The 26,988-nt window shown below is 31.1% G+C and overlaps 1 protein-coding gene across 3 annotated transcripts in view; it reads right to left on the reverse strand.

Annotated features, from left to right (window-relative positions):
• Positions 1-1,375: 1,375 nt before the first annotated feature.
• The window catches only part of LOC117172029 (glycine receptor subunit alpha-4-like), a 37,385-nt gene continuing 11,772 nt past the window's right edge, over positions 1,376-26,988 (reverse strand). For all 3 annotated transcript variants that reach the window (XM_033359758.1, XM_033359759.1, XM_033359757.1), the window contains 6 exons: positions 26,037-26,214; positions 23,260-23,486; positions 16,674-16,756; positions 12,945-13,256; positions 8,428-8,633; positions 1,376-1,706 (listed from right to left, as the gene is read on the reverse strand). In XM_033359758.1, the coding sequence (XP_033215649.1) occupies positions 1,530-1,706; positions 8,428-8,633; positions 12,945-13,256; positions 16,674-16,756; positions 23,260-23,486; positions 26,037-26,214 (1,183 nt within the window). In that variant the 3' untranslated portion in view covers positions 1,376-1,529. The remainder of the gene's footprint in view (positions 1,707-8,427; positions 8,634-12,944; positions 13,257-16,673; positions 16,757-23,259; positions 23,487-26,036; positions 26,215-26,988) is intronic.

Consider the following 26,988-nt stretch of genomic DNA (forward strand, 5'->3'; position numbering starts at 1 on the left):
AAAGATTAATTTTCAAAAAATATATGGATTTATAAATAAATAGATACATTTTGAACCAAGAGGAGTAATTTTTTATATATTTTTTTAAAACAAATAGATTTAGATAGAATCTCCATCTTATACAGTAAAAAAACATATTTTTGCCAAATAGGTTTTTTGAAAAAATACAATTATTTCACTATTTCATGTGAGTTTCAATGCATTTTAAGCTTGAATAAACTTTAATTAATGGATGTGGCAACAAAGATGGAATTTTTGGCAATAGATGGCGTATCACAGTTTAACTATTCGCAATAAAAAAATACATTTTCAACAAAGCAGTACAATTTTAGTCGGTGGAAGATCAATTTTCAACCAAAAAGACTAGAAAAAAAGTTAAATTTGTAGTTGAAAATGATAACATTTACTTGGAAAAACGAATTTTCAACAAAATATTTGAATCGTCAATCAAAAAAGATTCATTTTCAACCAAACCGTTGCAATTTTAAATTTTCACAAAATTTGATGAATTTTGAACTAAAACCGTAAGCAGTATAAATAACAAAAATAGATGAATTATAGTTTCGCAAAAAAAAATTTCATTGTGAAGGCTAACTATGATGTTAAACTCTTAATTAGAACTTATAGGAGATTATTTAGAATCCTTCAATAGGGACTTAAAATTTTATAATAATAGAAATTATGTCAAAAGATTATTCCTTAAAGTATTTTCAGCAGTATCCTGTATCTTAATTAAACTAGTACCATACTTTCCCGCTTCAGTCGAACATTAATAAGAAGTTTCCTTTACCTTATGTAAAATCAAAGGGGAAATGCATGGCCTTTATTTAGAGATTATTTTTTTGGTTGCTCGAACAAAACTAGGAGTTCATTCTAAAAAAATATGATTTTGAAAAGTAAGGGTCACCCTAGCGCATATAGCCCGATAAATTCTAGAGATTTTAAGTATAAAAATAAATAAATAAAAACCCAGGACAAAGTATATAAATTCCCATGATGGTGCCCCTACCTGAAAGACAAATATATTGTAAAATATTTGTATTGTATTGTAAAATATTTTATATATTGTTGAGCACCTTACAAAATTTATCAAAACTAGCAAGAGTTAATAGAGACCAGATAGGTCTATATTTAAAAAAAATTTATTTCAGTTTGAAGTTCATATGCATATTGACATATTTTTGCCCGAAACTCACCAAATCAGCGTGGTACCAATTTTTGGTTTACAAAAATATTTACTGCAGTATATGACGGTCTGATGATATATTTCATGACCTACTGTATGATTGAAACGTGATTCATTATAGTCTGGTTTTTAAGACTTTAATTTTATTAAGAAACAAATAATAATATTTATTAGCTTACACCATTATACATCGTACTATAATATCGACCAACAAATTTTTTAATTAAAGATACACATTATTCGAGAATAATGTGATATTTATCTATATTTGACACAGATTGACGCAGAGGACTATCGAGGACTATTAAAAAATGTGCTTGTACATTTTTAATACAATTTTTCATTACAGGAAAGTGGTCCAGTACAGAATATTGAGGATAAAGAATGAAAACGGAAAAAAGAATCGGGAGAATTTGTCGATGTAGATTGCTGTCGCTCTACCTTGACAGCAAGTGTCGTATTGAACTGTGGGAGGTCGAATTGGACTTCTGCTTCTTTCAGAATCTGCCCTCATTGGTGTCTGTGGATAAACAATAAAAACATTTTAATATTAAGAAATTTTTTTTGATGTGTAGTGGATTTGAAATTATTTATTGGTCCACGCAATGGGATGCAATGGGATTTTCTAACGTACTGTCTTATATGTCGCATTTCTTATGCTCCATGGCTTAAGTTTTAAATAATTTCTAGAAAGTCTCTATTTACGAAATTATGTCCACTTTTGTTGAGAATTTGTCTAGACATCTACGCCATTGTCTTTGAAATTATCTATTATCACTCTGGCATATTTCTTGCTTGTATTCATTACCGATTTTCTAATTTGAATTGTTATTTCTTAGTTGAGAGATTGCTGATAATGGCTCTGTGTCTAAGTCAATTTTTACTTCGCTATGAGATCTTGCTATTTTGGAATTGTTTATTTATACAATGTTTCTCCTAATATAGTTATGGATACCATAAGCGTTTGCCACGTGAACGCCCAATCTCTCTTGGCACATGTTCAAGAATTCAAGAATTTCTTCAGAACATATTTCGATCATATATACCCACTAACCTTTTTGTAATTGACAATAATTCACCTTTTCGAAGAGGCTAAGACGAGAGAAGGGCTGGTGCAATCTTTAATTTTTTTCCTGATATTCTGAGTAGGACTCTAGTCGGTGTGAGTCCAGTAGCTCCTATGCCCGGACGGAATTTCTCTTTGTTGAGGTTAAGCCAACTTCTGATAGTGTTTTATTAATAGTAGTTTATGAACCTCCCATTGCAACATTATTTTTACTGGAGATTTTAACACTTGCTTTAACTTCACTTCCAATCATTCTAAATATCCAATATCTTTGGTATACTCTTCAGGAGTCCCGATTGTATGTACCTAATGATTTTACCGACCATAATGATCGTTCCAGTACGCGTATTGACTTATTGATTGTAGAGAAAATTGATAAGGTTATTTCCTACGAATAACATACAATACATTTCCCCCCTAACCACGACTTAATTTTCTTTGCTGTACGTTCCTAACAACTTAAAAAAGTTGCCCTGCATCAATCGCGAAATTAAAAATCTAATGAGGGGAACGTGATGATAAATGCTGACTTGCAAAAAGAACAAAAATCAGTAGAACACTATCTTAATATTTGAAAATCAGGAACCAAGTTCAAACTAAGACTAGAGATGCGTTATACAGATAGTAATTTTCCGCCTGATAACCTTTTAATGCCATTTTTACATTCCTAGTTCCAGAATTATCATCACATTTGGAAGAAAACACTTCACATCAAACCGAATGCCATGGGAACTAATGGAATAACAATAAAAATGATGAAGCTTGTCCTTCCAATCATCTTTCTTATTCTATTGTATATTGGTCATGCTTCCTTTTATTTCGGTACCTCGCCAGATATCTGGTGGAAAAGTGTTATTTGCCCAATTACTAACATTTCTAAATTTACTTTCCCAAAAAATTTCCGCCCAATTTCTATTTTATGTAAACTTTTTAAACCACGTCAAAAAATTGTAAACCTGCAACTTTTATAAACTTTTCGAAATATCTTAGGCCATTTACCCAATGCAATCATGTTTTCGGGCGAAACATATCACTCTTGCTGTTTCTCTTTAAGTAACGACGGATCCTAAATAAGCAATGGATAATAAGGAGATCAGGGTTATTGTTCTGTTTCCATTTTTTGAAGGCTTTTTATATAGTTGACTATAAATTACTTCTACAAAAGTTAGGATCTTTTAGCGTGTCAAACTCTGCCATCAAGTATTTTAAATCCTATTTTAATAATCGATCTCGCATTCTCCATTCTGGCACCCCTTCTCTACAATTTGTTCACCTTTGATTTGTAGAAAAAAACCTTTCATCGCAGTTTAAACTTCGTAAAAGACATAAAATCCTTAAGATTCCTTCTCACAGATCGCGTCAGCTTCAAATGTCATTTATATTTAGAGGTGCCTGGTGATAGAGTAAAGTACTATATGATATTCGAAATACACCTTTCTTCTGTTTTCATTAACTTTTTTATATTCTCAAATCTAATTTGACACGTATTCTGAGGTTGACTCTGTTCATTTATTTTATTTAGTTTAGAGATTAAATTATAAGATTAATCAAGCATTTTCGAAATCAGTGCCTGCATATATCTGTAATAAATTCGCATGATCCTGTTCCTTAGAGAGCTATTTAGCCCTAGATACTTTTCTTCTATTAATATAAATACAGATATTTCACACTTGGAATCCTTATTGCGGCTAACTCTGCACTACTACTTCGTTTTCTATTTTTGTTGGCCCATTTCCAAAATAATTCCTTGCTTTCTTCAGAATTATTTTACATTCTCTTAACTTCTTTAGCTTTGGTTTTATCCTTGCTTTCTTTAAATACTATTTTTACTCTTCTGTCTATACCCCTGTAACAACCATCTAACATATTTCTCTTGTCATTTCTAAGACCTGTAATATTTTATTTCCTTAAATACGCGTAATCCTACTCCTTAACAGCTGCGCGGATGTCATCGTTCCACCAAGCATCACCAGTGATTCTTCCTACAACCGCAGTAACACACACTTCAGGCGTAATCCTGCCAATGATTTCCTGAAACACTGTCTATGCGCTCCCTATATTTTAATGCATATTAGCGTGCCTTAGGTATTCTTTTCTATGCCTTTGTTTATCTTATCCCAATATTCTATTCGCACTTTCGGTTTCTGCAAATTATCTGTTTTTATTTAAGTTTGTTTCTTCTTTTTCTTTCTCTTCCTCATCCAGCCTGGACTTAAGTTTATTTCTTAAACAAATAGGTAATGATCCCTTCCATCAAGCACCAATTAGTCATTCTTTCTACAACCACAGTACCCACAGTACCCCACACTGCAGATGCAAATCTACATCCCAAATAGTCCTATCTATGTATTTGTTTATTTTATTGTGAAATGCGATTCGCACTTCTTTTTTCTACACATTCTCTATATTTATTCGTGTCTACTTTGCGTTTTTAGTTTTCTTTATCTTTAATTCTTGAACTACATTTATTATTAATACTAAGATGTGATAATCCGTGCCACTAAGCATCACCAGTTAATCTTCCTGCAACCATCGTTACCACACACTCCAGACGCAATCCTGATAATGATATCCTGAAAAACTGCCCATGCGCTCTTTATATTTTTATTGCATATTAGCGTGTCTGAAATGTTCCTAAATGTGACTTCGTTTATCTTATTCTGAATTTTCATTCGCACTTCCGGTTTCTTCAGATTCTCTATTTTCATTCAATTTTGTTTTGTCTTTTTAGTTTTCTTTCTCCTCCATCCTTGATCTAGGTTCTTTTTGATATTAAGAGGTGAATATATTAATACTAGTGATCTATTCTACATTCAAGACTTCTTAGTACTCTTCTGTTCCTCACTCGTCCTCTCAGTCTCTTGTACGACAAAGTCAATCATAATGCATCTTTTACCTCTGTACCGAGTATGTATGTGTATCACTTTATGTCCGAACCACATATTGTTGGAATTACAACGATTCTGGTGATATCTAAAAGCGCCAAGAGTGAGTAAATAGAAGAGAGTCTCGTGCCCTCTTCTTTAGCCCATAGGCAAAAAGGGCCTATGGGTTAATATAGAAATCAGTTCTGACGTGACTAACCGTCGGGTAACACGCAGAGGTAAAGACACTAAGGTATTCAGTTAAGTTAAAGTTTTCAATTTCACTCTAAAGTTTCCAGTATTTAGTTACAGTTCTTTTGTACATCTAAATATACAGTTTACATATTTATTTTCACATAAAGTGTTTGTTTCTTTTGACCTTTTATAATACGCGGTTACTATCTCCCACTAGTTCCAACAGGTTATGCGCCCAGAGATATAAAAGTAATAAGAAAGAAGTGCAGTGAATATTTAGTTTTTTTTAGTGACAATACAGTAAGGATGGAGTGACATTAAAGTGACATTTCAGTGAGATTAAAGTGACAGTTGTGAACAGTGTTACAGTGTTAAAAGAAAAACTAAAAAATGGCGCAAGCATTTCGTCCCAGTTTTCAAATTGAAAAACTTAATAATAATAATTATGCGGCATGGAAACACATAGTAAAGCATTTGCTTATGAACATCAAAGTGTGGAGAGTGGTGGATAAGGAAGCGCCAGCAGTTCGGGATGAGGCTTCGAAAGAAAAAGACGATCAAGGGTTTTCTACGATTTATTTTCTCGTGGACGATAACCAATTAGTGCACATTACGAACGGCAAGATTGCACAAGAAGCCTGGAAATCGTTGGAAGACTAACATCAGAAATCTTCAGAAGCCAGTATAGTCCATTTATACAGGATTTTATGGACAATGCGTTTAGCTGAAAACGGCGACATGGAGGAACATGTAAACAAAATACAGGACACCTTTAATCAAATTAAACTTCTTGGAGAAGAAATCAGGGATAAATTTGCAGCGGCTATGTTGTTGGAGAGCTTGCCAGAATCATATGATACTTTGTTTACCACCTTGGAAAGTTGAACTGAAGGTCTTACGACATCTTTGGTCAAAAGCAAGTTGATCGACGAGTACAGGAGGCGCAAAAATAAACTGGCTATCTACGACATGACCGACTATCAAGGTGAAGCGGCGATGAAAGCTCAAGCGCGCACAAATTCACAGAAGGAATGCTTTTCCTGCAAGAAGACAGGGCATTATAAAAGGGATTGTGAAAAATATCAAGCCTGAAGGTAAAAGCAGGAGAAAGCGAGTACAGTCAGACAGTGTTAGAAACTAGCTTTTACAACCAGAGAATTTAAGGAGTCGAAATCTTCGGACGACGTTTGTTCAAAAGCTAGGAAAGTAATGGCTAAATAAGGAAGGAAGGTTTGGATCATGGATTTAGGAGCAACAAGCCACATGGCCAACAATAAGGATTTTTTTTAGGAAATCGACTCAGGAAGGTAAGGAACAGTTCGTTTTGCAGATGACGAAGAATTTGCTGAAATTCAGGGGGTCGGATTAGGAACCATAAAGTTTATAGTTGAAGGACAGGAAGTGTCCGTGAAGGTGAGAAACGTGCTGTACGTACCAATACTAAGCTCTAGTTTATTGTCCCAAAGAAATTAGCCGGGAAAGGTTCTAGTGTACAGTTTAAGGGCAATAATTGTAACGTCTTTAGCCATAAGGACGGAAAAGTAAAAGCGACCGCCGTTTTAGCACCATCCCAACGCTATGAATTAAAACTGGTGAACACGGTGGGGGCAATAAATAAATCAAAGGGTAGGTGTGGCGAGCACGAGGAACGGGCGGGGAGCATACAGCCTAGGCATCGAGTACCTGCGGATACAAAACATGCCGGGACAGTAGTTAAAGGGCCTGTTTCAAGAAAATTCGTATATGTAGAGATAGGTTTCGAATCTATTGAACAGCATCAAAAAAACAGGAAACGCGAACAGTAAGAAGGATTCAGGGAAGCATTCCAGTTCTTGTGTACCGGTAGATGAAGACATTGAAGGAGAAATGGAAGGAAATGCAGAGTTTAGATCACTTAGAACATGTGAAACATGCAATAACGGAACACCACCAGAGAGATACATGGATTCATCCAAATCAGCAGAAAATTTCTATAGAGTACCCAGACCAGGGGGGCGGCATGGCAGAGTTGCCCTCTAACTTAAAGCCAGCACCAAACGATCGGGGCCGAATGACCGAAATATCCAGGAATTTTCAGGCAGAAAGGGAATGTTTAAGTTTGAGTTTAACGACTTCAGACAATTTAAGTTTTTAAATATAAAGGATCTGAATTAATTAAATGACACTTCTGTGTACAGATAAAAATTATATTTTTTTAAACTTCTTTTTGTAATTTGAGTCGTTTTTTGTGAAGTGTCAACGAATCAAAAGTTGTGTGTATATCGCGATTATGTCATTGAGGGGAGTGTTGGAATTGCAATGATTCTAGCGATATCCAAAAGTGCCAAAAGTGAGTGAATAGAAGAGAGTTTCGTGTCCTCTTCTCTAGCCCATAGGCAAAAAGTGCCTGAGGGCTAATATAAAAATCAGTTCTGTCGTGACTAATCGTCGGTAACACGCAGAGGTAAAGACACTAAGGTATTCAGTAATGTTAAAGTTTTCAATTCCACTCTAAAGTTTCCAGTATTTAGTCACAGTTCTTTTGTACATCTAAATATACAGTTTACATATTTATTTTCACATAAAGTATATGTTTCTTTGGACCTTTCATCATACGCGATTACTATCTCCCATTAGTTTCAACACTTATTTATAATAAATAAGCCATTTAGAGTCCTGCTTTTTGAAAAACATTAGTAACTTGCCCCAACGGTATTCAAAGAAATAAAAAAATAACGTCAAAAATCGAAGTGACTGACACAATGTGGTGAACCATAGTTACTGGCCTCTAAATTACATAATGATTGACCGTGGTCGAAAATTGTTTTTTGACATTACTTCCGTTCGTTATGCCTGATATGCAGTGACAAACAATTATGTACATAGTCTTTCTGAAGACTAGGAAATTTTAAACCATATTTTGCAAAGATATTAATAATTCTTTTTAAATAATGTTACCAATAATTATGTTTTCTCTTTATTTATGGTAAGGATTATCAGCATTATATTTTTATTATTAATTTTTTTTGTCTATTTTTGAAGTAAAAAAATGTAAACGAGGTGGCAAATTATAGGGAGTTGGGCAATAATTCTATCAAATAGTCTATGTGGAAAATACAAAAATTGTACAAATAAACCTTAAATTCATCAATGGCTTCTCTTAAGTCCTCATCTGAATATCCTTTCATCGCTTTTGTAGCAACAGGTCCCATGTAATTATTCACCACAGCGAATTCCATAAGTGATAGAAAAACAAAAACGCTGCAGGATGACATCCAAATGTCAATCGCCTTCACATATGAAACTGGAGGCAGTGATTGCTGGGATTGGGTATTTTGAGTTGCTGTAAAAAAATCATTAAGTTTTATTTTCTTACTATGTTTTCTTACAAATGAATGATAAGCGAATAGTACAAAGTTTATAAATAGAAGTATGTTTTTTAAATCAAATAAGCTATTTCAGTAAATTATTTTCATGTGTTTTATTTAGTTTGATTAACAAAATAGTGTTTTAAGAGATAAAAAAGCATTTGGGTAGCCTGCATTATTACTATTGTTCTTGTTATTGTGTTATCCTTATAAGTATTGATTAAGAACAATCATAGGTGCTTCGAATGTTATGTTTAGATATAATATTAGATATTTGATAATAAGATTGCTGAAATCTATACTTTTTTATTGTAATTATTTTTGATAATTTAAACTTTTTCAAGTCAATTTATTAATTTTTCAAATTTAAAAAACGTTCACTCTTGTCTTTGATATTTATTAATATTTATTATATTTTTTCAATTCTCATTTTTTAGCGCATCACAGCTAGCTTAAACAAATTTGAACTAAAAATGTCTTGCCCATTCTATTTTTTCGTGGATATGTTTTACGGATTTTTCCCAATGATTTTAAGCCGTAAATATAAAAAATCGTTGAGCAGCGTTTAAAGAAATCTTCATTTTTATTTTTTTTTCTGTCATGTCATTAAATATTTTTTATAGAAATCATTAGAAATTCAATATTTACCGGTGCAAGTATTTGGATTTAATCTTAAACAGTACTATTAACTTGAATAGTTCTTAAATTCACATTTCTATTGAATTTTATTAGAAATTAAGTAGTTCGCAAATTACTTTTATGTATTGCATTTCACATGGAAAATGAGCTTGTAGGAATAAATGCAGATACAATTTCTCGAAAAAACTAAAGTACTGAATGTCATATCTTAAATATTTCCCTGTACAGACCTAACACTATATAAGTGATTTCCAAAAAAAACAATGTCTAATGAAACATGCAAAAAATAATCAAAGAATACACAATGATTTCAGACTGATAACAGCTAAAGCGTCTTTCTGGATGCTAAATCTTCTAAACTAGTCAAGATGAAACATTTTTTTTATTTAACATGAAATGTTGTGCGTTTTAGTTCTTGTAGTGTATATTTAGCGTGCAATGCAACAAAAAGGAGAAGTTAAGATAATACTGAATTTAGACTCAAGGACTTAAAGACTTCTGGATTATTAAACTAAAGGATTCATATATAATTTCAATATAAATATAGTTAATAAGCATACACAAAAATTTAAATAATTCAAGTTTTTCAAAAATGATAAATTTTTCATCTATGGCTTAACATCATCGATAGTAGTAGGGCACAACCGTACGAGATGAACTTTTATCTCGTTGTATTCTATTTAAATTTATAAGCAATTTGAGATTTGAGATTTGCAATATTACTAGTCAGTCTGATAAGTACCTGAAAATTCTAAGAGATGGCATTAGTATTCACTAATGTGAACCATTTTCGTCGAGCTTGATCCTTCAAATTTCGCCTGTCAAAACTTCAGCCATTTATGTCTGCGCATTTACAAGTTACAGCACTGAGTAGCGACAAACCTCCGAGTTTTTTTTAATATGGAAAAATCTGAGTTTCGAGTTTTGATCAAATACTACTATCTTCGCAAGAAAACGATATCCGAGACCAAGGCCAAGCTGGATAAGTATTACCCGCACTCTGCACCGTCGATTGGAACGATTCATAAGTGGTTTACCGAGTTTCGTTGTGGCCGTACGAGCACAGTTGATGCTGAACGATCTGGGCGCCCAAAAGAGGTCACTACACCAGAAAATGTCGAAAAAATCCATGATATGATGTTGAATGATCCCAAAGTAACATTGACAGAGGTAGCTAATGCTCACGGTGATCCTGAAGCAAGTTTAGGTTGAACAAAAATGTCATCCAAAACGGAGAACGCCACTGTTTTCTACAGTTTTCAAGCTTTCTAAAACGCTTTTGCACGAAATCGGAGCTGCTCGTTTGTCGAAATAGCGCCGGAAAATAGTTTTTACATTTTTTAATACCAATAATAAAAATACGTATTTACCAAATTTATCGTAGTCGGTTGGATTTGATTTATATTATTATTATTGATAAAATTTAATACAATTATAAGATTTTCTCGTTCTAATTGAACATTTACAATCATTTTTCGGTTCTAAGCTGATTTATATAGCGGCTATGGCTGGCTTTTTCCTTCTATAAATGCACGCGCCTTAAGAACCACTGCACTCGACACTCTGATGGGTCTTTTAGTAATACATAAGAGCAATGGAAAAAGGAAAACCCAAACATATTTTACCCGCAGTCAAGAAAGAAACATTGATAAAAGTTTATTTGTGCATAATTCAACATAAAAAAAAATAAAAAAACTGCTGTATAAATCAGCTTAGAACCGAAAAATTATTGTAAAAGTTCAATTAGAACGAGAAAATCTTATAATTGTATTAAATTTTATCAATAATAATAATATAAATCAAATCCAACCGACTACGATAAATTTGCTAAATACGTATTTTTATTATTGGTATTAAAAAATGTAAAAACTATTTTCCGGCGCCATTTCGACAAACGAGCAGCTCCGATTTCGTGCAAAAGCGTTTTAGAAAGCTTGAAAACTGTAGAAAACAGTGGCGTTCTTCGTTTTGGATGACATTTTTGTTCAACCTAAACTTGCTTCAGGATCACCGTGTGCTGTAGGCATATCATTGGAACGTGTGGGCACTATCGTGCATTCAGTTTTGGTCATGAAGAAGCTCTGCGCGCGATGGGTGCCGCGTTTGCTCACAGTGGACCAAAAATGAATTCGTGTGACAAGTTCCCAGCAGAATTTAGCATTATTTTCGCGTAAGCCGACCGAGTTTTTGCGCCGATAGATAACCATGGATGAAACCTGGATCCACTACTACACTCCTGAGTCAACGCAATAGGCAAAACAGTGGGTTCCACCGGGCCAAAGTGCTCCGAAGCGTCTAAAAACGCAACAATGGGTCGGAAAGGTTATGGCCTCCGTATTTTGGGATGCACATGGCATAATATTCGTGGACTATCTTGAAAAAGGTAAAACGATAACCGGAGCATACTATTCATCATTATTGGACTGATTGAAAATTGAAATCGCCGAAAAACGACCGCATTTGAAGAAGAATAAACCGCTTTATCATCACCACAATGCGCCTGTTCATTCATGCTTAGTTGCACAAGCAAAATATCATGAAATCGGCTTCGAATTGGTTCCTCAGCCACCGTATTCACCAGACCTCGCCTCCAGCGACTATTACTTGTTCCCTAACCTGAAGAGATGGCTCACCGGTAAGCGTTTTTACTCAAATGAGGAGCTCATAGCTGAAACTGAGACTATTTTGGAGACCTTTCGATCGCGTACTTTCGGACGGTATCAAAAAGTTAGAAAATCGTTGGACTCGATGTATTGACCTAAAAGGAGAGTATGTTGAAAAATAAAACCGACTTTGGCCAAAAAAACGTCGCCATGTTTCATTTTTCAAGGACTTATCAGACTGCCTAGTAATTTGTTTTTCGAAATCACATATAAGGTTTGTGGAAAAGAAAGCTACATAATTAAAAAAAAGAGTTTCAGAAGAAAATAACATCCAGGGGAACCTACATGAAGTACCTTTAAAGTATTTTCTTTTCAATTCAATAATAAAATCAAGTTTTTATATATCTAATGTGCATATTTCTTCAAATAAAAAGACGTTCTTTGAATATGTGAATTGATATGAAGATTGGGTTTGAATTCCACCTTCAAATTGACAAACAGTATCCATATTCCAGATAATCTAAAAGAATCAACTGTCTTCTTCTCAAAACTAAAAAAAAAAACATAACGGAAAACCTTTGAAGTACTCTTTCGATTTCGTATGGAATAGAAACAAAATAAAATAGGAAAAATCTAACTGTGCTGTTCCAATGATTCCTTAGGCGAAGAATATATAAATTACAAGCACCAAATACAACCGGTTTAAAAAGTCATCTTCAAAAATTTAATTCAAAGAAATTTGAAGAAAACTAGCTTTCAAAAGACTAACAATATTTTGAATTTATTAATCTTAATATAATTCAGAACAAATTGGTCATTCAGTTAGATGTCTCTTTAATCATTTGAGATCCTCCACTTTTAATGTTCAAAATTATTTTTTACAGGTAATAGTTTCCAGATGCTATTCTTTTTCTTTTTTTTCTTTTCTCATTCATGGCAGATTCTTTTCATATGGATATTTAAAATCCTTTTCTACTGTTTTTAGTACCTATTAGCGTTTGGCTAACGTCAATCTTAGGGAAATATAATAATAAAAAAAATTACCTAGTGTGAGAAGAGAGGTGACTCCTAAGGTTACTCTGGCTGGAATTGCTTCAGGTTTGATCCAGAAGGCGATCCACGACATGACGACAATGAGAGCCGAGGGTATGTAAGTGTGAAATAAATGGTATCCCAGTCTTCGTCGAAGGGTAAAAACGATCTGTATGCAGGTGAAATTTCCCGTCGAATACTCGATCGTGCAGTCGGTTGTATAGTTGTTGGCTATATCGAGCTGTGGCAGTTCTATCTCCGGATTGACCACCAAAGGATCCGTCATGTTCCACATGAAGACCAAATCTTGCGTGGTATGTGACACTGAAATTTCGATCATAAGAATTAGATTTAAAGGAATAGAATGTCAACTAAATCCCCCGTCAATTATCTTGTGACTTCGCTAAGAACTGTCTACTCGAATTTCTGATACATGTTGAAATCTTCGAGCTGAGCATTGCCCGAGTGAAATTGGACTAAAAGAGAAGCTTACAGTATATGGGTTTAAAGAACCAAATTTCCTCATTTATATATGAAAAATAAGAAATATAACATAGTACATTTTATACTTATCGCAATTCTACTTGCCAAAAGCTTTTACTTGCACCATCTTCGTGGAAAATCGGACTTAAAAGAATGTAATGGAGTATGTATATATGAGCCACATTTTAAAATTTCTTTATTTTTCTTAGATTTAAGCTATTGATAAAAAACCATGGTATCCAATGAGTAAGTCCGCTTCTAATTCAAAATGCTAGATGGAGTCTGGATCAACATTAGAAGACTGCTTCTGGATCACAATCTTTAACTTGAACTTTACTAATTACAAATTTACAATACCTGAATACTGTTTTCAGACTCTCAAAAATCTTTCTATTTAAACTTATTATTTCTACTGATCCATCATTTCCCTCTTTGTCACAAAGTTCTAAAAGGTTCTATATTAGAATCACACTTCTAAAAGAATCTGGAGTATAACGTTATACAATTTAAAAATGCAATGCATCTTTAAAATCATAAAAACCTTGACATTTTGTATGCAAAATTCTTTACCTATCATTCCCCCAGTATAATTTTATAAAATCGTCAAGAATATTTTAGAAATTAAACACAAACATGAACCACTTTAACTATAAAATATTTTTAATGTCTGTGAGTAATAAATCATATTTATTTTCTATACATAAAATGTATCACACAGTAGCAAATTCAACGATAACCTTGAAGCGGTTTACGCAAAATTCGTTTCTCACAATTGCACAGTATAATTTTATGACATAATAATTGCTGTTTTATCTACTAGGGACAGATGAAAATGCGCATGCTTCAGTCAGAATCTTTCTTGAAAAAGTGGTTCAAAAGTTTGGTCCATAGTCGGTCTTGAAATGTCGATCCAGAATATGTCTTACATTTTTAATTAGAACGTACTTTACTCATATTTTCATAATAGATAAATAAGTATGTGAAAATATTTTTTTTTGGTTAAGATTGTCTACATTGATATTGATCTTATTATTCGTTAATGTATAGAATACCTGATAGTAAAACCAAGAATCCAACGATCAAATTTGGAAAATGACCATAAAATGCTTCTATTGTAAATTAAAAAAAAATCTTTGGACAAAAATAAAAAGGAGGGAAGAAAAATAAGAAGACAAGCAATTAAATCTCCTTCATTCTCTTTTATTATTTCTTTAGTCTTTTTTTTATTATCATCAAATCACAATGAAAGAACATAATAAAAATATTCACCAACGTTTGTACCGAAACTTTGGTAAATATTTATATTATGTTCTTTTATTGTGATTTGATCATAATAAAAATAAAAAAGACGAAAGAAGTACAAAAACAGATGGAAGAGGAGTTGATTGGTTGCCTTCTAATTTTTTGTTTTCTCGTTTTTATTTATGTTTAGATATTTTTACAGGATTTTTTTAACTTACTTTATTGTGGTTGTCTCAATTTGTTCATTGAACTTTTGGTTTTATTTTCAGGAATTCAATACATTAACTTAATTATTGGAAGTTAAATAGGATCTTAAATATGATTTTCATCGAATTTAAACTTCTTAAATGAAAATAAAATAATTTAATAATCAAGCAGTATACTGAATTATAGTTAATTTATTTCTCAGCAAATAACTTAAAATAGTACAAATTACAATATAAACTAATAGTTAATATTATGTTGATTCGAGTTGACGGTATTAATCCGAATTATAGCTTCCAAATTCGTAACGATAACATAATTTCGACTGATAATTAACATTTTAACCAATTATTTCGTTTTACTAATTTCCGAGTCAATGGAATTGTTTATAAATAGGGCAGATTAGTAAAATAGCAATTATTAAGGCATATTATAAAAGTGAATTGATTAATAGTAAGACTAGCTAAAACCATAACTATAGTGACAGTAAAAGCTGATTCTACGTTAACCAATTGTTGGTACAAATAAGATTTCAGAGAAAGATATTTTGTCAAAGAAAAGCGCAAGGAAAAATTAAATAACGGGGCATATTTCAGCTAAAATAAGGAGTATTTCTACCAGAATAGGGAATTCTTATTTTTACTTCTCATTAATGATGTATTACAGTCTTATAAGGGAAAGTAATAGATTAATGTGAAATTGTAGATCCCCCCTGTTTTTGCCAAATTTCCACGTGCTAAAATACCCTATATCCAAAACACATGTCTTCAAGAATGCTTTTACCCGTTCGTTAGTGTGTATAGATTTTTAGTTTGTTAGCACGATAACTTTTAAAGAATTTACAAATTCGAAATATTGCATTTTGAACACCCTAAGAGATTATCATAAAAACTTTTTGAATTTTTCTGGTAAATCAAAAACTCAAATTTTCATTGCACAAAAAATAATAAAAATTTCATTTTGCGGTAGAACTATGCATGATATGACAAAAGATGAATGGCAAAAAATGGTACACTCTAAACAGATCTACAAATTTGTTTTTATTTAGTTCTTGATAGAACGACAAAAGAGATGAAAAGAATAAAAAGACAAAAGTTTTTTAACCAAAAAAGATCGGAACCAACGGTCGCTCAAACTTGCGAGCGATGCAAGCCGAGCGCAATGAGAATGTGCCCGCGCTACATGCAGATATTTTAAAATTATTATTTTATTGTTTCTAGTTTTATATTCGAACGAACAGATTGTCAATGCAAATATTTTAACATGAGAATTACTCAACATATAACTTTTTCATACCATTTATTTAATGCGCGACAGGCTGTGTCACCTCCAACATTTAATTTCACACTTTTTCACTCATATGCTCAAATTTAGGGGAAGTTATTATGTTATGTGAATAATGAGAAATAATGTAGGACAAGGTTTAATAAATACCCTTGTAATAAGTCAAATGACAAATTATTTACAATTTTTATGATATGTGGGCGTCCGCATGAAAAGGGTCCTTATGATTGGTATGGAGTTGCATGTAGAATCATCTAGCCTGATAAATTTCCAGAATTTTAACTCGAGCATAATAATTTTGGCTTGGAAAAAAACCCGAATATCTATTTAACTAGATCCAGCCATAAGCGCACTTCTCATGTGGACTTCTACATATTATAAAAAAATCCAAGGGTAACATACTTGTGCTTAAATATATTCTAATGCCAGATATATAATAATTTATTCTAACTAAAGATAAAAGTCAATTAAATGTCATTAAGGAAGTATAAAATAAAACAAATTGAAAAAATTGAAAAATGTACATACGACTTTCTATCATCATTGAGCAAATTTGAGTGTCATGAGGATAAGACTCAAACTTCATTGCGCAGGAGAGAACTAGAGTTAATCTGAAAACCACATGCATAGAAAAAAAATGATGACACAATTTTTAGAAATGATTCATCATATTTCTATTTAAAGTTTCTTTTAAAGTGAACCCTTGATCCAAATTCACGAGCGAGTTGGACAAGTTTTTAAATTATAGTCCAGGCATCGAGTAGTTTTTTTACTTACTAGAAACGACTACAACGAGTTTTTTAAATATTGAAAAAAGCGTTCCAAAAATCGTGTTTGCGTAAATTGACACTTTGCATGACCTTTAAAGCAAAATTTCCCAAAATGAAATTAAACTAGACAAAATTCTCAGAAAATTTAAAGAAAGAATTTTATATCCTCAGTAGCTGCCGAGTTAGGGTCCTTCTAACAAAATTAATTTAAAAGGAAGTATATATATATATTACCCTCATTACATTAATAAAACCTTACCTTAAAAGGGTTACCTTAATAAAATTTAGGTAACCCTTAAAGTGCATTGTTGGTGTCTCACAACCCAGGAAATGTTCAAACTCTTAGAAATTATACTTAATTCAAAAAAATCGAGTAATGGTCGCCATCTAGCCTTGTTTAGAGACACTAAGGGCCGCTTCCACCAACCTCGGTTAAAAATGTAATCCTCGGTTAAAGGTAGTTAGGCGTTCCACCACTTTTTAACAGCCGGTTAACTCACATTAACCACCGTTAAAACTAACCGGTTAAGATTGGTCGGTTAGGGCGATTTAATCGTCCTTTAACCTCAAAATCGCAGTGTCGTTGTTAAATTTTGGAGTTTTTGAGTGATCTTTTCGACATTTTCCATTTTCTAAGCAAAAGAAAACTGAAAAAACTACTTTTAGATCGATTGTCCGCAGTGTTAAAATTTTGAACAAAAATCGCGAAGTGTGTTTCTTTTGATTGTAAATCGGGATAAAAAAGTAATCGGGAGCTGGACAAAGCTAACAAAATTCAATTTTTCAAACCCCCAAATGATCTAAATATTATTAAATAATGGAAAATGCTATTTTAAGGAATGATATCAAACTGTAGTGTTATGGCAACGGTGTTACCTAAAAAGTGTATAGGTATATCTTCATGTTTTTAGAGTTTTTCTCTTTTAAAAAATATTATTTTATTGTTAATATTAACTATGAATATTGGGCATTATTAAATAAATAATAAGAAAATGACATCTTAATATAGTTTCAAGTTTAAAAAAATGAACTAAAATTATAAATTGTAAATAAATTTAATTCATTTTAATGAATTCATTTATAAAATTGCTTTTCGGTATAACTCTTTTCATGAAATTTAGCTTAAGATTTTGGACAAAAAGGGAATTTTCATTATAATTGTTTTTAAATTAAACATGAATTAAAGGATCTTATTGAAAATAAAGAATCATAACATAGGAACCAAGTTTTCAAAATAATATCCACATTGCTATTTTATCCATTTTACATTGATTAATTCTCGTCTACCAGTGCATTCAGGTTTTCAATTATTGACCATAATTTGTTTCATCGAATCTACAGAAAGAATGATTAATAAATGTTTATTTTCATTTCAAATGTTTTAATTATGTCTGTTGAAGAATAATTTAATGAAAATATAAATTATTTTACAGTTTTGGATGACGGTAATGTAATGAATAGAATCAAGCTTATCGTGGATGAAATTTTATAAATTTTTTATAATTTTATAGTACCTTTTTTTAGATTTTATAACTTTCTATTTTTAAGTTTTATATGTTTTTTTTTTTAATTTTTCTATTAAACGGACAATAAGACTTTAGGAAACTTCAAAATTATTCAGATATTATTTTAAAACGTTAATTTTAAGTTTTGTACATTTTAAAATATGTCGAAAAAAATCTGAAATATTTAAAACAATTTTTTCGGATTAATTTTTATTTGATTTGTAGAAGTTTCAGTTAGTTTTGAAAAGAATCGAACATAATGAAAATCTTTAGAAAATTCCAAAAAATTTAAAACGAAATGTACATTTTTGATTTTTAGAACAAAAAATGAGAAGCCTTTTAAGAATTTTTAAAGGTTTCAGGAGAACAATAAAATTGTTCGAAGATTCCTGTTAAGATTTTTAATGATTTCTTTATTTTGAAGAAGGGATTTTAAACGAAAACTGAAACAAAATTACAAAAAAATTCTATTATGCTTAATAAATATTTTCGACTATTCAAACAATTCCAAGTTATTTTTAAACTTGTGAAAAATGCCATTTTTTCAATGTAGATTGTTGAAGATTTTGAAACAGGAAGCTGGATTAAAATTACGGAAGGTTTCAAGAGAATGCAAATTTTTCTTCAGATTCCCAGAAAAATGACAAATGATTTTTCTAAAAGATTTCAAAGTATTTCCAAAAAAATTTCGAAAAATAATCTGGGAGTCTTAAAGGCAAATTTGTTTGTCTTTAAAATATTCTAAGAAAAATTAGAAAAAAATTTAAAGACATTTAGAACGTTCAGATATATTAAAAATATTTTTAAAAAATTTTAAATTTGATAATCATAAAAATTTGGAGAAAAATGTAGATTTTTTACAATTTTGTAAAAGAGAAGGATTTTATGAAGTTGGAAAGGTTTTTAGAAAGTAAAACAATATTCTTTAGATTATTGCGAAAATTTAAAGTTATTTTCTGAAAGATTTTCGGACAATTGATTTTTATGTTGCAGAATTAAAAAAATGGTAGTTTAAAAAAATTTCAAGTTTAAGAAAATGAACTAAAATTACACATAGCCAACAAAAATTTAAGTAATGTTAATGAATTCATTACAAACAATTTTTTTTCTTCATAACTATTTTCATGAAATTTAGCCTAAGATTTCAGAGGAAAATGGAATTTTAATTATACTTGTTTTTAAATTGAAAATGAATAAAGGTTATTTTAAGCTAAAAAATAAACGTTTTTCAAAAATGATTTATAAAATCGATGAAAATATTTGATTGTTAATTATAACTGTTTTTTAAAGAACTTGAAGTGAACTTTGAAAATAAATACTTTACAATTTTTATTGTTCATTTAACAGTAGTCTTTACAGTTTAATGTTTTTCTATCTCACTTTAGGTAAAAGTTGCAATTATTATTCAATCCTAATGATTTAGGGCTTATTTTATTCCTGAAAAGATTCTCCGCAAATCGCATCGATACGTTTTTAGATAAAAAATTTAATTTACGAATTATAAAATCTTAATTTTTGTAAACAATAGGTTTTTATAAATAATTTTAAAAAAACTGCCAATGAGATTTGCAGAAAATCTTTTAAGGAATAAAAATAAGCGATACAGCATTAGAATTAAATAAGAATTGCAACTTTTACCTACGGAGAAAAAAGAAAACATTAAACTCTAAATTGTTATTGTCAAATAAAGAAAACCCGAGATATTTTTATCAGAAGTTTACCCCGAGGTCTTTTCAAAAATTAGTTATAATTAACATTAGCATATTTTCCTCCATTTTATAAATTATTTTAGCAAGGTTCATTTTTTGAAATAGAAATAACGTATGCTATTATTAAACAAGGAAGCACATTGTGTTAATTAAAACACATAATTTGTTTATTAAAATATTTGAAAATCCAAAATGAATTTAAATTAATAAATGAAATAAGTATTATGTTATGTATATTATATAATATAATAAAAAATGTTATAAAATTTAGACTATTTTCTTTTCGGATATTCAAATATTAAACAAATAATGATATGTTTAATTTGATTGCGCAAGAATAATGATTTTTTGTGGTTAGTAGAAATTCATTGGGACTGACGTCTGAAAGCAGTAAATTTTACGATTCCCGCTAATTATTTTTTATTCAGAAGGTAATAAAAAATCTGAAAAATTATTATCTTTTACCCACAACTATTAGAAAATTATTTTCAATTGAAAAACATTTTTTTTAACACTTTCGCCGTGCAATTTTTGAATACTAGGCCAACTGCATAGCTGGCGCCGCCACACGGCCACCGTCAACTCTCATGACAAATATTTTCCACAGCCCTCCAGAAAAGTGGCATGGGGCTGCAAACGGGATTTCGCTTAAGAAAAGCTTGTGTAAAAGATCTGCTGAATCAAATCGAACGAGCATTAGGAAGGAAATTAGGCGATCTCACTTTATTTTCTTCCGTCTTATCACAGAAAACACGAAAAAAACAGAAGTATAACACGAACAAAAAACACATACAAATTCACTTTATTTAGGTTAGTGTGGTCACGAACGTGGAGTGAACCTTATTTGAATTTGGCGCGCATGGCCATATTGCTTTACTTTTCATTCGACCGACAAGTAGCCAATCACGCGAATGGTTCACAGTAAAATAGGAGTTATTTCGAAACGACTATCTGGTTAGATAACCGGGACCTCCAAAAACGTGGAGGAACGCGCGACAGGAAAATCGACACTTAACTATGGCATTACATTTAACCCACTGTCAGTTAACCAATGATTTAACTGAGGTTGGTTGAACCGGCCCTAACTGTAAGTAAAGTCGCTTAGCATACTGCGTCAAGCGTCAATCTGCTACCAGCAGCTGCTGAAAGTGGAGGTAAAAAAATTGTGGGGTGCAAATAAATATCTTTTTTGAAAGCATAAAAGATACCTTAAACTATGACGGATAATTTTATTGTGATAAAATATTCAATAGGGGTTAAACAATATATGATTAAATACGTTGGGATGTTAAATACCTATGATGCACTTTACCGTGATTTTCACCATGTATGCACTTTGAGGGTTAAAAGCCATTTCCAGTTATCATTAAAAAATACAATGATCTAGCTGCAAAAAGTTATTTGTTATGACCTTCCAAAAATTGGCCACTTTTTTACCTGTTTATCGGAACATATCACTCGTTTTTAGTTCCTAAAAAATCTATGATTTCTGCGTAAAGCGACTTTAATAATACCACAGAAAAAGTTGTAGCGCAGGAAATTTATTATAAACCGTATCTGAGAATCTGGTGGCATATGTGCATCTGTAATTATTTAGAAATATACATTTTTTCAATCGACCATTCAAAATAAATAAATGGTACAGCAATTGCTTGAATAATACCTTTCATAGTATACATTTTTGTGAACATTTGACGAAACATATCTCTAGAGGATCTGTTGTTGACAGCGAATGAAGGAAAACCTATGAATTAATCATTTAGATATGGTTTAAACATTAATAATAACAGTTAATGAATTATATCAGTATAATCTTAATAAGGCAAATAGAAAAAATTAGTTAACTGAATAATTTTATTAATAATATAATAATCAAAATAACTCGAATCGATTAAGAACAAGACATATTTTAAAAATATTTTGCAAAAACTACTGGATGTGTTCCCGAAAATAAGAGAGAAATTCCTTCTATACCGTTTACTATAAATAATCAATGTACGATGCAAAATCAGTCAATTTATTATTTTTCCTTTGCTATAAATAATTTGAAGGAATTATAGAGTATATATTCCACCAAAATACTGCACACTAGCAAGTACATATTTCAGTATAGACAGATTTTTCCGAATGAAAAGGTTCCATGGCCATGATACCATGGCCTATTGAATGTAGACGATGAAGATTAATTTAAATTGATGATAAATTTCCTCCTTGAAAATTTCCTTGTGTTGTAATGTTTTTTATTCAAACACGAGTTGTTTTGGAGAAACTGAACAAAAGTGATATTTTTCGTTACAGTTGTGTCAAAATGATCAACTTTGGAAGGTCCTAACTCATTCCCTGTCAGGGCTAGATCACTGTTTTTCTTCTCATCACATTACTGGAAATGATCTCTAATTTAATCAGTATATCGATTTTCTTCAAGCCGACAGTTTTTAAAGTACTGATCCAAACTTTAGAATTTTATTCACTTTATTCATTTTTGGATTTCTTGGTCGTCTCACGTACTTGACCATGGTATAGCCACCAGGGTATTCTTTGAAGGTATTCTTCAAGAAATTTTCTTCTCACCCCTCACCTGATGAAGGTATTCCATGGAGGTTGGGATCTTTTAAATTTCCTATTAGGAAAAAATTAATAGGAACAACTCATGATCGCAACATTACCATCAGCCACCGCACGGCCACTGAATCACAGATGGCTACCGCACAACCATAAAATCACCATCGGTCACCGCACGACTATTACACCACTGCCGCCCACCACTCGATCACCAAACTATCTCGCTATGTAAATACCAATATATATGCCTCTATAATATCACAGAGAATCTCTGGTTTTTGTTTACAATATTAGCGACTCTGCAATAAATCATCAATAAAATAACCATTTAAAAAAAAGTCGGTGGTCTTTTTAAAGAATCATAACTCGGCTCCCACTGAAGATAGAGGTTTTTTTTCATGTAATTTGATTCTGAGTCTGAACATTTTGTTGTAAAATGTGATGGGAAGGATAATTCTATAGAAATATCATGTTTGGAATTTTTCATAAATATTACCCTGAAATAATGTAATAGAAAGGGACTTTGTAATGTAAATATGGAAGTAAAAGTTTCTTAAAGATTACTTACTTGGACATGTAAAGTAAAGTCTTATCGTGGTAGAGCCACAGATAGTGGTTCGGTATCGACATTTCATGGAAGGTAACCTTTTTTGCGTTCTTAAAGAAGCAATCAGGCCTCCAAATATTGTGCAGCCAATCCACATCCAATATTCTGTACTCCTCTGACATATTTTCTGGTAACCTTAATCTAGAGTCGCGCCAACTTTGGGCCAAAAAAATGTCTGCTACATACGTCTGCAAAAAAGTTTCACCCATGAGTGATATAAAATTGCAGAATAATAATAATTTGAGTGACCATTTAATAAAGAATTTTTCGGAAAGCCATATGAAGTAAGAAAAACACAATTGGCCACCTTCTAAAAGTCATCACTTTTTATTATTTTTGCATAATAGTCACTAGTAGAACAACCTTTTTGGAAATCTATCTTTGTTTAATTTTTATCATCTAAAAAAGTGGTGTAAAAAATTTCTCGGAAATCTCACACTCATTTTTAATAACCAGATTGGCTTTTAATTCAATTGAAATTGTTTCATCTATTACATTTGAAATTTGAGAGTGAAATCCGCTGCTAACTTTTAATTTGTTTATAATTTTTAGTTTAATTTTCTACCATTATAGTGGAAAAATATTTCTTTTTCTTTCCAAAGACAAATCATAAATTATCTGTTTTGGTAAGAGAATAAAACTTAATTTCATTTAGTATAAAAATTATTTACTGCTTTTAATTCTTTGTTACCTAGTAGTTAATTATTCAATTTTTGATTGAACACCAGATATAAAGATATCTTAAAACATTAAAAAAAAATAAAAAGATTTTAGAAGATACCATTGCGTTTCTGAAAAGTTTTAACAAATTTCAACGTTTTTGAAATATTTCGAAATGACATGGGATTTAAAGGGATCTCAAAAGATATAAAAGAATTGCTAGTGATTTTAAATATTTCAAAAAAATCCGTGAAATGTTTACAAATTTTAATCTATTTACGAAGATTTCACGGCATTTTTTAAAACTTAACATATTTTTAAGTTATTTCGTGAGGTTTTAGAATATTTCAGCGCAAAACATAAATTTTTTTAAGGTTTTAATGGACTTCAAAGAATTTTTATTGTTTGAAAAGTGTTTAAAAATATTTAAGGGATTTTCAAAGTATTTCAAATTATTTCACAGAATTAAAAAAATTGCAAATAACATTAAAACAACTTAAGGGATTTCACTGATTTTTCAAGAATCTTAAGTCGCTTTTCAAATAATTATTTTTAAAGCTGAGATAACTCTGTATTGCATAGAATTACTTTGTATTACAAAAACATTATGCTGAATTACTCCGCCTGAACTAAAGAATTACTCGAATTGTTAACGAAGAACATGAATTATCAACCAAAAAGTTACTTCTCTATATAAAAAGACAAATTTTTAACGAAAAAGACGGATTTTTTAACAATGCATTTGAATTTTTAATTTAACAGTTAAATTTCTAACAAAGAAGATAATTTTGTATTAAAAACCCGAATTTTCAAAGACGAATTTTTAGTTTTAATAAATCATTTTTAGACCCAAAAAACATGAATCATCAACAAAGTAATAAATTTTTTTACTAAAATTGTTCAATTTTTAACAAAAAAGATTAATTTACAATAATAAATGGTACAATTAAATTTTTGGCTATGGAAAGAAATTTATTCAAAAAACAGATATTTGTTACAAAATGATTAAATTGTTCAAGAAAATATTTTATTTTTGAACTAAAAATATACATTTTTGAGCAAGAACAATATTTCTTCACAAAAAATTTCAAATAAAGTGCAATTTATTTCAATCAAATACTTGAATTTCCAACAGAAGAAGATAAATTTGCAATTAAATTGAAATAGTTCAATTTTGACTTCAATAAAAAGATTTTCAACGAAATCAGTCCAATTTATAACGAAAAAAGATAAAATTCCAACATAATGCACTTTTTTTAAAATATGCAATGTATTCAACTAAAAGGATTGGCATTGAAAAAAACGAATTTTTTTTCTGACAAATGCTCGAATAATTGATTTGTTAAAAAAAAATCATGAGATAAATAAAAAGATTATGAAGTTTCTTAAATTAGCAAAATTTCCTGATTAAAAAAATTGCATAGAAAAAAAAAACAATTTTTCTGTCGAAAAATGCCTGGTTAATGCATTTGTTTCTTAAATTTCTTTATATTATTACCAAAAATTATCTTAGAAAGAAATTTCATCATTATATTCTTTTTATCCAAATTTCTTGCAATATAGCTTTAAAAACGTAAAATTATGAAAAATCTTAAAAAATACATTCTTTCAACCAATAATTTGCTTCTCAAAATTTGCTCGTCTTATTAATATACATAATATTGAAATATATTTTAATAATGTTTCTCTATGAACCTTAGACGATTTCAACGTCAGATGCGTTTGGATGTAGACATTCGATAGCATCAAAGTGCCTAAATTCATACTCTGCATCAAATCTCCCGTTCGAAAGTAATTCAAATGCAGCGAAAATACGAAGCTAATAATCACGAGAGGTCACAACCCATCCGAACGCTAACCGGGCTCTCCCGTGCTTAGCAATCGAGATCTCTACGATTCAATAATCACCAACAGGCTACTACCATCGGTTTATAATTAAAGTGCTTAATTATTAAAAATACAAATGTGAAGTAATTACGTTCTTCACGGTAAAATATTTTAAATATTGTAGCATTCAATAATCGCGCATGTATGGCAAGCCTGTTTTTTGACTAGTGTAATAAATGCAAACTATTTACCATTGACTCCTCATTAATTGAGTCGATGCTGAGGACAGTGACGTGGAAGTAAACCATAGTTGGTTGTCCCAGGAACTTTGGTGCCCTGTGCTTGTCGTAATTCTTCGGATTTATTGGCAAAATGTCCCTCAAAGACAGGGACACTTCCTTTCGGCCGTATTCCTCGATCTCCATCTCCCTGCAACCGATAAGCAGGAACATCTGCTAGGAACGCTTTTCCAAAGTTTATAACATAGTTGAGAATGTTCAATTTTTAGAGTTACAGAATTAGTAGCAATAATCTTTGAATTAATTCGTTCACTTTGTCTACGTTGAAGCTTTTGTGTTTTTTTTCGCGACTTTTTCTGTCATGTATATATGACAGTTTATGTGTATACTATAGCGGGACTTCTATAGCGGGACTGCAGTGTATTTTGAAAAAGGATCACAAACTTTATTGGTTGTTCCAAATAAAACCTAAGTACAGTGAAACCCTTCAATAACCCTCCCTTTTTATAGCCCTTCTGAGAATTGACGCCACGCCCCAGGTAGGTGTAAGAGGAGCTGCGCGGCGTGCGCATTGTTGAGGCTGTCACTCAGGCGAGCACTCAAGTTTGAATAAACAAAAGCGCATTGGGATATAATGAGTAAGTTTACACCCAATGTCAGCCCCAAAATCGGCGCTATAAAAGAGTCTCACTGTACATATAAGATCAAAAGTTATAAAGAATTAGAAAAAAGCTGTTTTTTTAAACAACATTAAAAATCAAAATTTTCATAACTTGGCGAATTTTTCTTTTCGAGATGAAAAAATACGCGTCACCTCATTTGCTTTGAAAAATAACATATTTCATCAGCGACCGAATCTATTATTGAAAGTTGCATTGTCTATCTGAGATAAAATGGTTTCGGCCGCAGAGAGAAAAATAGAATATTAATTCATGTAAATAATTTTTTTACATTAAGGGCTATT

The sequence above is a fragment of the Belonocnema kinseyi genome, chromosome 4, assembly GCF_010883055.1.
Source record: "Belonocnema kinseyi isolate 2016_QV_RU_SX_M_011 chromosome 4, B_treatae_v1, whole genome shotgun sequence".
NCBI lineage: Eukaryota > Metazoa > Arthropoda > Insecta > Hymenoptera > Cynipidae > Belonocnema > Belonocnema kinseyi.